Here is a 12,040-nt window from a genome sequence, read left to right as displayed (position 1 = left end):
ATAAGAACAGTTATCAATAAATGATTTCCAACAATAACTGAGCAGCAAATGAGCATATTAGAGAGTGATACTGAAGACTGAAGTATGATGCTAAAATTCAGTTTTGCATTACAGGTATTAATGACATTTGAAATATTTCATATAAATGATAAACTATCTTAAATATACTTAGTGGTTTTAATGTATTTCAAAATGTTTTCAAACTTTTGACAAGTACTGTACATGCATATATAATTGTATTTGTGGTTGCTTTGGTGTTACTGTTAGGTTCTTTTGTAGCTATAATGAAAAAAGCCCAGCCTGCCAGTGTTTTATATTTTCCTCTCAATTGGTAATAATGTGGTATTGACCACCACTATTGTTAAACAGAAACGAAATATTCTGAAAGCTTCTTACGTTGTTTGAAGAATGCCACATATGGTTTCGCAGAAGTTTGGCGGAAACTATGGTTACCATGGCAATTGTTTGTCAGTGTTCCGACTCTATTCCACATGACCTCTAAACTAAAAATGATTGTATCTATGTTTCAGGGTGTCAAGAATGAATCCATAGCACAGAAACTTTACCATCCACATCCCCGTTCGCCATTGCAGCAGCGTGTGAGTGTCCGTGATGAAGAAAGCAACCAGGAGGCGGTGTCTGATCAGAGCCCAACATTAAACATATCTGACGTCTATATCTCCATCATCACCATCATCATCACCTCTCAATGTCCAAATATTTCTTTGCGTTTCCGTACTAGCGGTTTTTATTTTGCTTGAAATTGGCGTTTTTCGTCTGTTTACCCTCTGAACGTCTTTAGGGATCTGAAGTTTGCCTCAGTTTGCGCAACCGGTGTGTGAACTCGATCCAACAGTCCGATCTGATCTGATCGCCGTCCAGACGTGATTGTGTGTTGACACCAGGGGATTCATATGAGCGCGCCACCGGTGATCCGACCGCCGAGCCCCCTCCCGGGGTCGCAAGGCATTTCCTTCCAAATCCAGATCGGTTTGAGCCGGGAACCCGTGCTGCTGGACTCCGGCGAGTTCAGCCTGGCGCAGGTCCGAGAGATGGCATGCTCCATCGTGGACCAGAAGGTAACACTTTCCATATCCCTCATGTTTCATTCGTTGCTGTTCACGTAAAACCACCATATATGCAGCCTAATCATCCTAAATAATGAAAGAAGTGAGCCGTCCGAAGTTTGGAAATAACTTTGAACTTCATAGACTGCTTAGACATCTGGTGCTTTATTTCTTTCCAGTTTTTGAGTTACCACGAACTTGAAAGCTATATTTATATTGGCCCTGTGTTTTAAGGCAGCATTATGATTTTATATTATTTACTTAAGAGTCTGTTAAGCAGAACATACAGGCTTACAAATGAGCTTTAAACGTTCAAAAGATAAAAGAAAGATAAAGAAACTGATAGAAAATGGCGGTTAAAATGAATTATTGTCATAGTGAGTTTACTCCATGAACTGAAGCAAATGTGTTGCATCATTAAGTGTTCTGCATTGTATTTTCCATTGACAGCAATGACGACATGGTGACGTCGGGCACTTTTTGAACCAGTGAAGGGCTTGTACTAACACACAGCATCAGGCCTGCAGGCCTGTCTCTCCTACTGAATTGAATTCTTTCTATACTATTCAGTAGATTATGCCCAGGTTTTATTATCTGTTTGGGGATATCGTACTGTACAAGTTAATGCTGCACTGATTGAACATCAAGGCAAGAATTACTTTGGCTCACCTAATATAACAGTTGTATACACACATGTAAACTGCATTTTCAAGAACAAAGTGACAACTGTTAAATAATCCGATTAAATGGATAGTGATTACTAAACAAAAAACGTAATACCTGCATTGTTGCTATGGAGTTTATTTATTTTTTTGTCTTCTTCATCCCATGACTAATACTGCTTTGGCAAAATGACACTATAAGAAGTGACAATGGCATTAAATGAATCAAATATCAAAAATTAAATACTTATTTAAAATATTTAGACTATTTATATTGTAAGACAATAATATTTGAAGTTGCATGTTTTTGTGTGCCCTTAATTATTATAATTTTTATTTATATTATTATTATTATTTACAATTTTCTATTGTTTTGCCAGAATCTTGTGATCTACTAAAGAAAACTGAATTGGAGCTCTTTGAGTTAATGAAATTAAATGTAGCCCTGACCTCCTATTTCTCTAAATCCAGATGAAAATGGTTCTTTAGCTAAACTTTTTTACGTTTTCGATTTTTTCCATACTTTTCTTCTCCCCAAAGTTCTAAAATATTGGTTGAACATGATGAATTCAAGCTGTCAAGTTTGTTTCGCTTCCAGCTGTCACAAAGAAGTTCTAGTATAAAGGTATTGAGTTGGAACAAAGGTTTTCAGTCAATAAATTTACATATTTCTGCTTTTCCTCGCACAAAACTACTGTGCTGGTTTAGAAACGTTGGAATATAGCGAATCGGTCATATGGACCTTTTGTCCTTTCTGAAGCTTAAAAGTCGCTGGTAACTCTCTACTCTTGTATGGAAATGAACATTCTGATAAATGTGTTTCAGTTCGATAAATATGGTTAGTGTATATGATTTTAACTTTTTTTGTCTAACTTTGTTTGTGTTTGGCATGACATGAAGGTGAAATAATTCATTAGTGTGTGTATATATTAGTATATAATATAATTAGTATATTCATATTCTCAGAAATCGCATAACACAGTGATAACACAGCAGTCAGATTGTCACCACCTCTTAAAAGGCACACACTGTATGACGACATTTCCACAGTTATTAACATCTTTCAGCAAAATGTGTTTTTTGTTTTGTAAGCACCTGTGCTGTGACTCGTCACCAGAATGATACTAGCTCCATAAATACTACTCATTGTGCACGTCTTACGAAGTTTGTTGAAGAGACACGAGGTGTTGACAACAACATAATTTCCCACCATTATCAAACTTTGTTTTCTTCCCAAAATCTCTTTCCCTCCATTGAGGCTCCCTAGTTTATTCTGCAACACAAAGTGCATAGGTTGCAATCTGTAGTGTTTTAAGACATACAGGTGTTAAAATACAGAGCAGCATTTTGATAAGCATAACAACAACAAACATTTTGTGATGCTTATCAAGAAACACCTTTTTTTAGGCCTGACATTGTCAGTATGTGTTTTGGAAAATGAAAGTACTTGTTTAAATATATTTAGAAGAAAACAATGTGAATAAGAACAACAGAACTGCAAACTGAGCTCCTTCAACGCGTTGTACACACGTTCTCTGATGGGGAGGCTCTCTTGAGCATAAGCACTCGGAGCATTTAACACTTTAAATAGTTCCATGTGAGATGTTGAATAAGTGTGTATGAGGTGAAGGTGGCATTGTTGTGCAGACAGTCTCAAACAGTTCTGTTCTTATATTGTTTAGTTGTACAGTATGTGTTGGAATGTGTTCGCAGGATGGAGGGAGGAAGTTTACTTTCGTATGTCTACCCGCAGTACTGTGCTGTTGAACGGGTGTTCATATGGAAAAGAACCTGTAGAGCAAACGTTAATGTTATAAGACAACCCATAGCTGTCACTTTGAGCCACATTTCATTTCCTCGCTTCTCTTTTATTGTATAAAGGTAGGTCTGATGTGTGACAACATATCCAATAGAACTGTTCAGTTTCTTCATATTTTGAATTCCCTGTTGTATATATGCAGACTTAAGGCCCGTTTACACCAAACACGATAACTATAAAGATAACGATAAAGATATAGTTCTAAAAATCGTTCTCAATATTAAAGAATATAACGATAAAGGCACAGAGAAACTATATCGTTGGAATCACTTTCAGAAATTTTGTTTTTTCTGATGAATGATAAAAACATTGACAGCCAATCAGAATCAATCCTGCTGTAATGAGCTCGAGAATTTAAAGCGGCAGATGCACCTGCGCTTAGAATAAAAGTCATTATCGTTCCCTGGTGTGGACGTTAATATCGTTATCTTTATAGTTATCGTTATAGTTATCGTTCTTGGTGTGAACAGGCCTTAAGTCTTTAAAGGAAGAGTGACAATGAAAACAAATTGTTTACTCAATTTAATGTTGTTCCAAACCTGCATGATTTTCTCTCTCCCATGGAATACAAAAGGAGTAATATAAATACAATAATTATATACATATTATAAATATTTTTTAAATCAGCTTAAGACAGCTTAAATGAGTTTCATTTAGGTGAACAGTCCTTTTAAGGAAAAGATGTTCTACACATAAGCTGGCCTTGGCAATCAATTTCAGCTAGTTACAACTTCATTTGGCCTCTTTGCCTCGCTGCTTTGTTATGAGACAAGTTAAGGTCTGAGCCAGAGGGCGGTTTAAGGAAAGCAGAGGATAACAGATATCTCTTGAGCTGTAAGGATCAAGGACTACCCTCAGTCAAATCTCATAAAAGTCATGAAAGTTGGAGCAAGACTGCTTGACCATGAACCAACTTAAAAGTGTAATAGAATTTCTGTCATAATACAATGTGCAAAGCTTTCCAACAAACTAATGTGGTGATTATACATTTGTCGTTGCAAGATTTATATAAATACCAAGAGATTTATAGCCCAAGACATATTTATATTGTCCTTTTAGAAACAGAACAAGAGGATGTTTGCTGCATTTAAAATCATTCACAGCAATCACAATATTATAAAAGTGAGATTGAGGAAAACATTTTAAAAGGACAGAGTGAAAATGTGTCACAGATTAATTGTACTAAGGCAGGGTGGGACCTATAAAGATATAATGATAACTTTATTAGCATCCACACCAAAGCACAATCATGTTCTGTTTATTAAGCACAGGCTGCTTTAAATGCTCGTGCTCTTAAAAGCATAATGGATTCTGATTGGCTGTCAATGTTTTTAGCAAACATGGGAAAAAAACTGGGGAAAAAAAACGGTTTGAAAGTGATACCAACAATATTGTTGCTCTGTACTGTTATAATTACAGTTGTGGACTTCACTATCCTTCTTGTCACTGTATCGTCATCGCTAGTGTTATAGTCATCAACCTTGGCGTTAATGGCCTTTACTCGATGATTCAGCTGATTCAGAATCACATTCTAGGAGACTTTCTATGATTACTAGTCTTAGTCTTTGAGCAAATGACCAATTGATTCCAACGTGGAAGACAAACACATGATATTTGTTAAAGCAAGTTTTGAAAAAATCTTTATATTTCAACAGAATCACTCTATACATCTACAATTAGAAGCACATAACGAAACTAGCAAAAAAAGGGCAGCATTATGACATGGGGTGAAAGAAATGAAAACTCTCTTTACCATCTCCTCTTCTTTCTCACATTGACAAAAGCCCTTAGTGCTATCAAGGGGCTGCCTAATAGACTGTGAATCCATTAGTGCTCTGGATTATCAGGCTTAATTAAAGTGATAGCGCCTTTGTTTGAAGTTTGCACCTTTTTGCATTACCACTCCTCAAAGTGTTCTTATTAATCAGCGGGGCTGCCGCACTCTTCATGCTAAGCGCTAACCGATCAATTGCTCTGTCTATAGCATAGACACGGCTGGCAGATGAGCAAAACTGATGAGGGCTGTGTGGAACAGCTACTTGTGTTTGACAAGTGATTTCATGTCAGCTTAATGCATCCATCATGGGTCTAAAACAAGGAAAAAATATCCTTGTTGTGGAGTTAGGTTTATTGATGCAGATGGAGTCTCTATGAAAATGGGAATGTATTTTGCTATTCACATTGTTACAATGAAATGGGCTTCAAAAGCTGTAGAATTTAATGCAATTATACATATACATTGCCTAAGACATTATATTTGAATTATGGATATTAGCTTATATGGTCATCTTCCCAGCATTGGTCTTTCTATGTGAGTCTTTCTAGTTGCTTGGCAACTGATTATGATTGCCTGTGAAGTACTTATCTGAGTGCTATTATGATGACGAGAGCCATGTGTGGTAGGGTCACGCACTCACAGACACACACACACACACACACACACACACACACATTTGCATTTGTGGTTTACGGGTACTCTTCAAACACACACACACGCCCACATTGGGCTGAGAAATGAAATCTGCACAAAGTCCATTGTTAAGCAGCTGTTCTGGTTCTGGAGAGTTTTCAAAGCGTTTTCATTACCATGAGAAACATGACGGTGTGCATGTGTGTACACATACGTGTATGTCTGTTTTCGAGGACTGTGGCTTTATATCATCCCATTCATCTTGATTTTTCAACAGTGTGTAGCAGCGCCGCAAAGCACCCTTTGGTCTTTCAGCCAATCAGGTGGCTGAATGGATTCTTGTTGTTGTATATAATACTGTTGCTCTGGCAAAATAGTTTTGAAATGTGTTTCTTGGTTAAGGTGCACCCATGCAGCTCAGGGCTTCAGCTTTGTGCTGTTATTTAATTGCATTATTCAGATATGGGCTTTCATATGCTCCAACATGGGAATACGATGGAGACTTAACAAAGTAACTTGTTAATTGCTTTGAGTAATGAAGTAAACACTGCATATTGCAGTAATTGAAATTACTAAAAATATATACTGTTTGTCTCAGTGTCAATGCAGTTTACTGGGAGGTTATATCATTTTCATGGGTGTTCAATCAGGGTTTGGAAAACACAATTATCTCTTCAGGAAAAGCAAGCACAGTCTTTTAATGATGTTTTTTAGTCTGCACATTCAGTTACTGAAAAAATCCCTGTAACAAGGTATAATTGAGCCACTTCGAGTTGAACCTTAAAGAATCACCATGAGTTTTTCAGTTCAAGTGTCTGATTTATTTAAGCATTTAGCTCTTTTTTGTTTGTTTTACTTATGTAAATGAGGGGTGACATTTCCTTTGACATTTTTCGGGTCAGTGATGTGAAAAAAATGACAGTAAAGACATTTAGAATGTTACAAAATTCTATTTCAAATAGATGCTGTTTTTTAAACTTTCTATTCATTGTTGAATTCTGGAAAACATATATTATAATTTCAACAAAATATTTAGCAGCACAACAGCAGTTTTCAACATCGATGATAATAATAATTTTTTTTCTTCATTCTTTCAGTGTATTAAAATGGTTATGCTAATTCAGCTTTCATCCATCATAGGAATATATTGCTTTTTAAATATAAACTGTTATTTAAAATTGTAATTATATTTGACAAAATCATTGCTTTTAATATACTTTTAATCACATAAATGCATACTTATACGTTTTATATGCTTAACATATTTACCTGCACACTCATTCAGCCACTGTAAACCCTAATAAGTTCACAGAATCCAAAAATATTTTGTAACAGATTAAACAAAAACATTTAAGTGATGTTTTAAAATGTTTTAAGTTTAAATAAAATTAAAATTACATTTCCAATTGCCTTAATTATCTCAATATCATCTTATAAGTATTGACATTTCTCAATTTAAAATTAGGGATTAATTCAATCAAAATTATCTCTATTTTTCAACTCATATAATGTGGGAAATATACTCTTTTGCTTCCTCAACCTAACCACAGGCTCTACTCTTCACCACAACGGTAACACTACAAAACCAACATAACAGAAACCTTTGGAAATTCTAATATAAAACAACATTTAAGTACTAATTTATGTCCCTCTATGTTAATCTTGTGTAAAAACACACAAAATAACACTTAATTTCTACATTTATTTTCCTTGTTTTCTGATGCAAAGCATGCTGGGAACTAGAAAACGCTATCATTTTAAATTCACTTTACTACAACAAAATTTTGAGTTTACAAACCTTATTTAAATTAAGTCCAATGAACTTTCATTATTATTTGAGTGCAATTGACTAATTTCATTTGATTAATTTCACTGTTCGGTTTTACAGTGAGGGTGTAAAATGTTTTTACTTTTAATTGATGGTGACACCACATTTTCTCTATTGTGGACATTCTTATTGACCCTTTATGCTTTAAAACATTTGCAACAAGGCAAATGCAATAATGTTTTTTAAGTAAACAGCTTTCAGAACCTCCCTTTATCTTCGTATTCAAACCAATCAAAGTGAATGCCACCTTTAATAAAAAAAAGTCACTCTTAAACTGGTTAAGACTTTAAATGTTCTTCATTTCATATGAAACAACTGAAAGCAGTACAGTGAATGAAGAAGCACACAAAAGCTTGGCTAACATATTGTTTCATGCACCTCATGCTGTGCGAGGTAGTCCAGTTCACCCTATCATAGGCAAAATATCGAAATTATGAAGTCAATTTAGAGGTGCACCACCCGCTAAGCCTGTCATGTTATTTTAATGATCTGCTGTAGCACCTCAAAGCCCAACAGAACTTGCGCTGTCTCCAGCCGAGTGCACTTTGCTAAGGGTTAGTTAGTGGGCATGTCGGCACTGAGGAAGAGAGCTGTAAAATACTCACTAATAAAGTGTGAACATACAGCTATTAAGGTGACAATGAGAATCTTAGCAGTCCTAAAAGAGAGCTGTAATTAGATACAGTGTGCAGTATCATCTAATAGTGTCGCTCATCCAGATGATTCTCCACAGGATTAAGCACATGTAAATGTACAGTATGTGAGTGAGAACTTAATGTTGAGCTTTGAATTAAGACATAAAGATCTTTACCATCTCAATTATTACGGTTTGATTTTCTGTATTGGTGCTCTGCTCCTTTTTGGCCTACGTATCTCATGCAATGATCGTAAAATTTGAAATAATCAGTGCAGATTGATTAAATGGATAGCTCACTAAAAAATAAATTCTGTCATCATTTACTCACCCTCATTTCGTTCCAAACTTACTTTTTTTCCTTCTGTGGAACATAAGATATTTTGAAGGACATTTCTGCTGAAGTCACTGAGTTCCTAAACTAAAATGATAACTTTAATTGTTTGGACAAATAATGATAGAAAGTTCATTTTTGGGGGAACTACCTCAAACTTGTTTTTTAGATATTAATATGATTTGATATGCCATGAACCTTGTCTATAACATCTTGGGCCCTTTTTTAATGATCTAAATGCAAAGTGTAAAGCGCATGGCGCAGGTGAACTCAGGGCATGTCCAAATCCACTTTTGCTATTTTAACGACTGGGGCGCTGGGGTGCATTTTTGGAATGGGTTGTCCCTATTCTCTTAATAAGTAATGGGCATAACGTTCAATAAACCGATCAGAGTGTCATCTCCCATTCCCTTTAAGAGTGAAATGCGCTCACGCCATGGCGGATCGCTATTTACATGGCGGAATTTGTTGGTGGAAAAGCTGAACGCTTCTTAAGCAAAGAAACCGATCTCCTCGTGCGCAAAGTTAAAGTGTGTGAGCAGATCATCTACGGGACAAGCTGGAATTCACCAAAGCTTCCCGAGGTGAAGAAGGCGTGGGATGAAGTAGAATTTCATTCATCATTATAAGTAGTAATAGGCTGAATTGCAAATAGGTAGCCCAATTCTAATACACGCAATGACTATCCATCTTTACATTTTTATATTTATGTAGCCTACACAATAAAAATCTTTCACACTATAATCCTTTTGTTTTTAATATTTGGCATGTTTGTGTGATGCACATCCTTGTGTGTAATAAGCAAAGTCAACGCGCACTGTTGACCCGCCCAGAGGTGCATTTTCTACCAACGAACTTATTGTGTATAAATTATTGTGCCATTGACTTTAGACTTTAGACCAGGTTTGAGTTGGTCTATGGTGCAGTCTATTTTCAGCTCCTTAAAATAGCAATGCTCCAGCAATTCGCCTGAACACACCTCTTTTATAGACCAGCATGCCCATGGGCACACAAATGAACGCAAATGCATTTTCTAATTTAACGACGTGGCGCTCGACGGGAAAATGCAAATTGCGCCAAACTGAAACTAGCAAACACACTTGCTCTGCACCTTGCGTTGCATTGCGCCGGGTGTATGATACTTCTTTGGTAGAAGGTTGTTTCCTTGTGTGTGTGTATGTGTGTGTGTGTGTGTATATAGGGTGCATAAATAGAGGAGCAGTGCTCCAATAGTATTGATCAGTGGTTGTTACAGCACAGCCAGCAGCTACTAACCTGCAGACTACACATGGTTCGGACAGACTGATTGACTGATGCTGTCCAGGGCCATTGACTGGTTCCCTCTGAAATCTAGTGTGTATGGTTTTCTGGGCACATACTTTACAGTACTCTAATATTATACTTTTCCACTCAGGTCTTTTGAACTGTGTTTTCTACAGGAACTGCTCATGATGAGTACATGGATTGTTGGATTGAATCAGTTTGTTGAAACCCCCTTTTAAATGCTTATTATTCCAGTCGATGGGAAACAAAGCCACTATTCATCCACTGTCTGGTGCTCAAGAAACATTTATTTGTATTGTAAATGTCGAAAACAGTTGTGCGGCTTTGTACTTTTGTGAAAACCCACAAGATTCTTTGATAAATAAAAAAGGTTCAGAAGAACAGCATTTATTTGAAATAGTTTAATATTTTTGTAGGTTGATCAATTTGAGTATTTAATTTCATTATTTACTACATTATTAATTTCCATATTACTGCTATGCATGATTTAAACTAAATGCACACTTTTGTTTGTTTTGCATTAAATAGGTTTAAAATGTAACATGCAAAAATGTTAAATAAGCTTAGTGTTTTTACACCTTTTTTTATACATATTTTAAATTGAATCTGTCGCACTAAAACATTTAAACAGATAGTTTTTAGGGCTTTTCTACAGATGCTTTATGTTAAGACACAGGTTTTATAGTTGCTGTCATCGCCACACAACATGCATGGCACCCTAAAGGGATAGTTCACCTAAAAATGAAAATTTTGTCGTTATTTACTTAACTACATGTTGTTCCAAAATGACTGACTGACTTTCTTCTTTGGAACAAAAAGAAGTAGGCTTATATTTCAAAAAATGTCTCAGTGTTTTCTGTCTATACAGTGGAATTGAGTGATAACCAAAGCATTCTTCAAAATATCTTCTTGTGTATTCCACAGAACAAATAAAGTCATATAGAGGAATGACATGAGGTTAGGGTAAATCATTTCATTTTAAAGTTTCTAACTAACTGTTTCATAAAATAGAATTATTGGTGCCTCAGATACAACATTCTGAAAAATAAAAGTCGTCAGCCACTTTTTTTAAATTTGTTTTGGAAAGCATAACATTGCAAATTATATTTCTCAGTACGTGTTCTCCCTTCTGGCACGTTCATACAGTTTCTCACAGCAAACTGCACTGCCAGAGTTACAACAGTGTTAAGTTCATTACACTTCACCCAACCACTCTGAATTTACTTATGGTGAAACTAATAAAAAAAAAAATCAAGTTGAAACATTGAGAACTCCTCTGGAAGTGCCAGAAATGACTTTGATGGGTCAAATGGACAATAATGATTAAATAATTCTTAAAGTGAATAAGAAAATGTTTCATAGGATTGCATCTGCTTAGCATGTATATATTTATGCCAAATGCTGACAGAGTATACGTCAAAACAAGGTGCTGACTCCTTTTTTCTTGAGGTGCATCTGACTCACCCATGCTTTTGAACACAATGGCTCATAATACTACAAGGAAACAAACCACACTGCTCTACTGACTTTGGTACAGCGTGAACAGCTATTTCTCTACTGCTCAAAGCCTCTTGCTTATTTATCATCCTCAAAACTGATTACAAGACAAAGGTCTGTGCGTCACTGGTGTCTGTTCTTCAACTGGCATGGATTTTGTAGCCTAATATAGTTAGACATCACCGCATATGTGCTGCTGCTGTTGACGTTGTCATCTTTGTTGCAGATAATAACCCACATCTTTAGTCTGCACTCTTGTTTTCCCTTCACTTCCTTTACATCTGCCATGATGGAACATGAATGACACACGTCACAGGGCAGCTCTTATACATGACAGTATTTGGTTTAGCTTTACATATACGCTTTGTCCAAATATGCCTATTTCTCTACTATATCCACTTTATTTTTAACGTACATGTAAGAACAGGTTCAGCCATTTGTAACTTGAATGTGTGAGGCTTCTGGTGTCTTCCACTTCCAATTATTTTTAGCTGACCAAAATAGC

At 35.9% G+C, this 12,040-nt stretch overlaps 1 protein-coding gene across 2 annotated transcripts in view; it reads left to right on the top strand.

Annotated features, from left to right (window-relative positions):
* The first annotated feature begins 263 nt into the window (after positions 1-263).
* LOC113098437 (serine/threonine-protein kinase D1-like) overlaps positions 264-12,040 on the top strand; it is a 33,770-nt gene continuing 21,993 nt past the window's right edge. For both annotated transcript variants that reach the window (XM_026263509.1, XM_026263508.1), the window contains exon 1: positions 264-1,079. In XM_026263509.1, the coding sequence (XP_026119294.1) occupies positions 915-1,079 (165 nt within the window). In that variant the 5' untranslated portion in view covers positions 264-914. The remainder of the gene's footprint in view (positions 1,080-12,040) is intronic.

This window comes from Carassius auratus, unplaced genomic scaffold, assembly GCF_003368295.1.
Source record: "Carassius auratus strain Wakin unplaced genomic scaffold, ASM336829v1 scaf_tig00216558, whole genome shotgun sequence".
Taxonomy (NCBI): Eukaryota; Metazoa; Chordata; class Actinopteri; order Cypriniformes; family Cyprinidae; genus Carassius; species Carassius auratus.
Note: the sequence above shows the minus strand (reverse complement) of the source record. Positions and strands in the feature narration are given on the sequence as shown.